This window comes from Micromys minutus (genome assembly GCF_963924665.1).
Source record: "Micromys minutus genome assembly, chromosome: 32".
NCBI lineage: Eukaryota > Metazoa > Chordata > Mammalia > Rodentia > Muridae > Micromys > Micromys minutus.
The window spans coordinates 4,762,905-4,767,073 of record NC_137967.1 but is presented as its reverse complement, the minus strand read 5'-3'; the positions used below and the strand labels follow the sequence as shown (position 1 = coordinate 4,767,073).

General features: G+C 54.2%; 1 protein-coding gene across 2 annotated transcripts; it reads left to right on the top strand.

The window, feature by feature from the left end:
- Window positions 1-823: 823 nt before the first annotated feature.
- Window positions 824-4,169, top strand: HRC (histidine rich calcium binding protein). Of its 2 annotated transcripts, none has more exons than XM_080909206.1 (6): window positions 824-2,747; window positions 2,828-2,898; window positions 3,204-3,272; window positions 3,466-3,520; window positions 3,871-3,907; window positions 4,007-4,169. In XM_080909206.1, the coding sequence occupies exons 1-6, from the start codon at window positions 1,016-1,018 to the stop codon at window positions 4,041-4,043; spliced, it is 2,001 nt and encodes a 666-aa protein (XP_080765332.1). In that variant the 5' UTR covers window positions 824-1,015; the 3' UTR covers window positions 4,044-4,169. The 2 variants fall into 2 exon arrangements, with proteins under 2 accessions (XP_080765332.1, XP_080765331.1); XM_080909205.1 differs by having other exon boundaries at window positions 825-2,747; window positions 4,073-4,169.

Below are 4,169 nucleotides of genomic sequence, written 5' to 3'. Positions count from 1 at the left end.
AGACAGAGAGACACACAGAGACACACAGATAGAAAGAGAAAGATAAAGACAGACACACACAACACACACACACACACACACAGAAAGAGTAGGGGAGAGAGAGACTAAGAGAGAAAGATCAGGGAAGACACAGTAAGAGAGGAGGGGTTAGAATCCTAAGAAGAAACAGGGACCCTCAGAACAGTGACTATATGGGGGGAGGGACTTGTCTCATAAAGGACAAAAACCCAAAGACCATGGATATACTGACAAGTGTGAGGTGGGTGACACTGGCCCTCAGAAGACAGTGACACCTGTCTCCAGCCAAGTCCCTCTGGTGGGGACAGCTGGGGCCCAGTAACTTGAGCCCCCAGCACCTCCCCTGCTGTATTTATAGCACTGGTCTGGTCCCCTGCCCCCAGATCTGAGTTCCAGGGAGAGGAGGTCATGGGGTGTTGGGGACAGGATTCCTTCACTGTCTTCCACAGCTTCCGTATGACACCACTGTCACGCCGAATGTCCCATTTCTGTCTGCATTCTTCCCAATGTTTACCTTGCAGGAGGCTCTGCCCCCACACACCTCGCCTCTCCCAGCACCCCAGACTTTTCCAGCAAGACACTCCAAAAGTCTAGCCTTTGTGCTAAAGATGCCAAACGTGAGCTTGTCAAGTCCCTGCCCCCTCCTGGACATGAAGACCCCTCCACCACCCAGTCCTGAGCCAGAGGAACAGGAGAGGAGGGGCAGGCAGGGAGGGACCAGAATAACTTAGACTCTGGATAAATTTAGCCACAAGAAGGGGAGGGGACAGACCCCATTGGCCCAGCAGTGGGAAGGGAGGTCCTGGAACCAGGGTCACAGTTCCAAAGGGGACATCCTCAGAGGGTCATCCAAGACCTAAGGAAGATAGAGAAGCAGAGGGTGGGAGCCACACCACGAGAAAGAGACAATCTGAAAAGTCAAAGCCAAAGAGGTACAAGGACCCGTCGGAGGCAGCTGAAGTCAGCCTGGTCAGAAGCTCAGCTGCTAAACGTCCCCATGGGCTTCCAGGGGCCATGGTTGCACATTTGTCTCCTTTGGGTCACAGTGGCCATCCTGCTGGTTCCTTCAGTGGTGACCCAGGAGCTGAGAGGAGCTGGGCTGGGCCTCGGCAACTGGAACAACAATGCAGGCGTCCCTGGGTCCTCAGAGGACCTATCAACTGAGTTTGGCCACCACATCCACAGCCACGGGGGCTATCAAGGTGAGAAGGACAGAGACCACAGAGAAGAGGATGAAGATCTCTCCAGGGAATACGGACACCAGGTTCAAGACCACAGGTACCCTGACCATGAGGTTGGGGAGGAGAATGTATCTGAAGAGGTCTTCGGAGGGCATGTTAGACAGCTCCATGGGCACCATGAATATAACAATGAAGATTTAGGGGACTCAGCAGAGTCCGGTGAGCATCACCGTCACATCCCTAGGCATGGTCACCATGGCCACGGAGAGGAAGATGATGATGGAGAGGAGGAGGAGAGGGTGGAAGTGATGGAGGACTCTGATGGTAAGCACCGGGCCCATGGCCACCAGAGCCACTTAAAGGCGAGAGACGATCTCCATCACGCCCACAGCCACAGGGATGAAGAAGATGACGATGAAGATGGTGCCTCTACTGAGTACGGACACCAAGCTCACAAACATCAGGACCGTGACGAGGAAGATGATGGGGACTCATACGAAGACAGTCCTGCCCACAGACTTCAAGGCCAGGAAGATGAAAATGATGATGAAGATGATGATGATGATGATGATGATGAAGAAGACTCCACTGAGCACAGGCACCAGACCCACAGCCACAGGGAGGAGGAAGATGAGGGTGAGTCAGATGAAGATGATCGTCATGTCTCCAGGCATGGACGCCATGTCCATGAAGATGACGACGACGACGATGAAGATGACGATGACGATGGCTCTACTGAGCATGTGCACCAAGGCCACGAAAACAAGGATGATGAGGATGACTCTGAAGAAGACTACCGTCTTGTCCCTAGCCACGGTCACCAAAGCCACCAAAATGAGGAAGAGGAAGATGAGGCGGTATCCACTGAACATTGGCACAAGTCTCCCAGTCATGGCCACCATGGTCTGGGACATGAGGAGCAAGAAGAGGAAACAGTCAAGTACAGCCACCGACCCCAAGGCCACAGTGCTGACAAGGAGGACTCTCTAGAAGGACACACAAATGAAGTCCCTGGCCGCCACCACCACAGAGTCTCCAGGGGTGGTGATGAAGACATTTCTACTGAGTTTGACCACAAGGCCACTGGCCACAGGCTACAAGCTCAAGATGAATGGATTAGGCGGGATCACAGAGAATCAGTTCAGGAAGAGACTGGTCATCAGCCCCTGCAGCCCACGGGAGGGCCCAGTTCTGGAGACTCAAGGAAAGAAGATGACCACAGCTCTCTAGAGGGTGATGAAGACATGGGGCAAAGACAAGAAGCCCACAGTGAGGAGGAGGAAGAGGAGGAGGAGGAGGAGGAGGAGGGTCATGGTCAGGAAGATGAAGAAGAGGAAGAAAAAGATAAGGAAGAGAGCAAGGCAGACAGAGTTACAGTTTCGACTCCACTGAGCCATCACAGGAAGCAGGAGGAGGAGGAGGAGGATGAGGATGAGGATGGTCTCCTGGAGGAAAACCTGCTACCTTTCACCATTATCCCAAACCCACTGGCTGAGAGGGAGGAGGACAGAGAAGGTTCCAGTGAGGAGGAGAGCCTCGAGGTCACAGGTAAGTGACCTGGCTCCACGTGGGTGGGGAAGGCAGACCTAGCCAACTGGAGTCACTGTTACCCTCCTGTCCCCCCACAGGTCAGCAGGATGCCCCGGAGTATGAAAACTACCAGCCAGGGTCCTTGTGTGGCTATTGTTCTTTCTGCAATGTAGGTCCCTAGCCCAGATCTTCCCAGCATGCCCTAGGGTACCATGGGAGGCCTGGGAACCTGGGGGTGGGAGGAGCCTGCAGAAACAAACAGGCAGGTGTCTAAGAGAGTACTCACAGGTCCCACTCTCCAGGGAATGGGTCACGTGGGATTGGGGCTGTCCTGAGATGGAAAACCAGGGTGGGTAGTGTCCCCAGAGAAGAGGGGGGCTCTGAGTTCAGACATGGGAGTCCACAACTGAAGTGATCATCTCCTGAGGGGTTTGGGGTTAGGGGCTCCTCTAACCAGGCTCTTCCTGTTCCCAGCGATGTACTGAATGTGAAAGCTGCTACTGTGATGAGGAGAACATGGGGGAACACTGTGACCAGTGTCAGGTAAGACCTTCCAAGGGCCCCTACGCTCAGGTATCTGGGAGCACTTAAGTGCCCAAGGCACAATCCTGACCCCACATCCACTCCATGCCTTCTTCCTGTGTGACCCTCTGCCTAGCCTCAGACCCCGGGTGGTCCTTCCTCGTCTTTGTCCCTGACTCAGTCCCCTGACCAGACTCTCTCTCCCTGTCCTCAGCATTGCCAATTCTGCTACCTCTGCCCACTGGTCTGCGACACCCTCTGCACGCCAGGTGAGCGGCAAAGAGGGAGAGGCAGACACCCGTGGAGGGGGCAGGGCCCAGCAAAGTGAATCCTAGTGGGGTTGGAGCCAACTTGAGTCGTGAACCAAGGCTGTGGTCAATGGTTTAATGGGTGGGGCAGGGGGTGTGGCGGCGGCAAAGGTCATATGGGCAGAATCTGATATGTGGGGCTTAGATTGAGGTAATGTTGACGGGTAGTCCTAAGCAAGAAGAGTGTGATTCTGTTTGAGGCAGGAATGAGAAGGGGGCTGAGTACCACATTTTTGCACTTGCCCCGAGTGTTCCCCAACCACGTCCCTCCTGGAGACCCCTCAAACCTCTTCTCTCTATTCTCTTCACAGGAAGCTACGTTGACCATTTCTCCTCCTCTCTGTATCAGTAAGTGGGGGAGGGGGCGGGGCTGGGAGACGATGGGGTTCAAGGGACCTGGATAAAGACCCACCCTGGACTCCATGTTCTCTTCTATGAAATGGTTAGGGTCGGCCATGATGGTTCATTGGCTTCTGCGCACTGACTAACTGACCTTCCTGTCCTCCTGTCCAGAGCCCTGGCTGACATGCTGGAGACTCCAGAGCCCTGATCTGGCCACCTAGCAAGAGCTGCACATTTATTTCCCTGAATAAATGTGTTCCTAGAAACA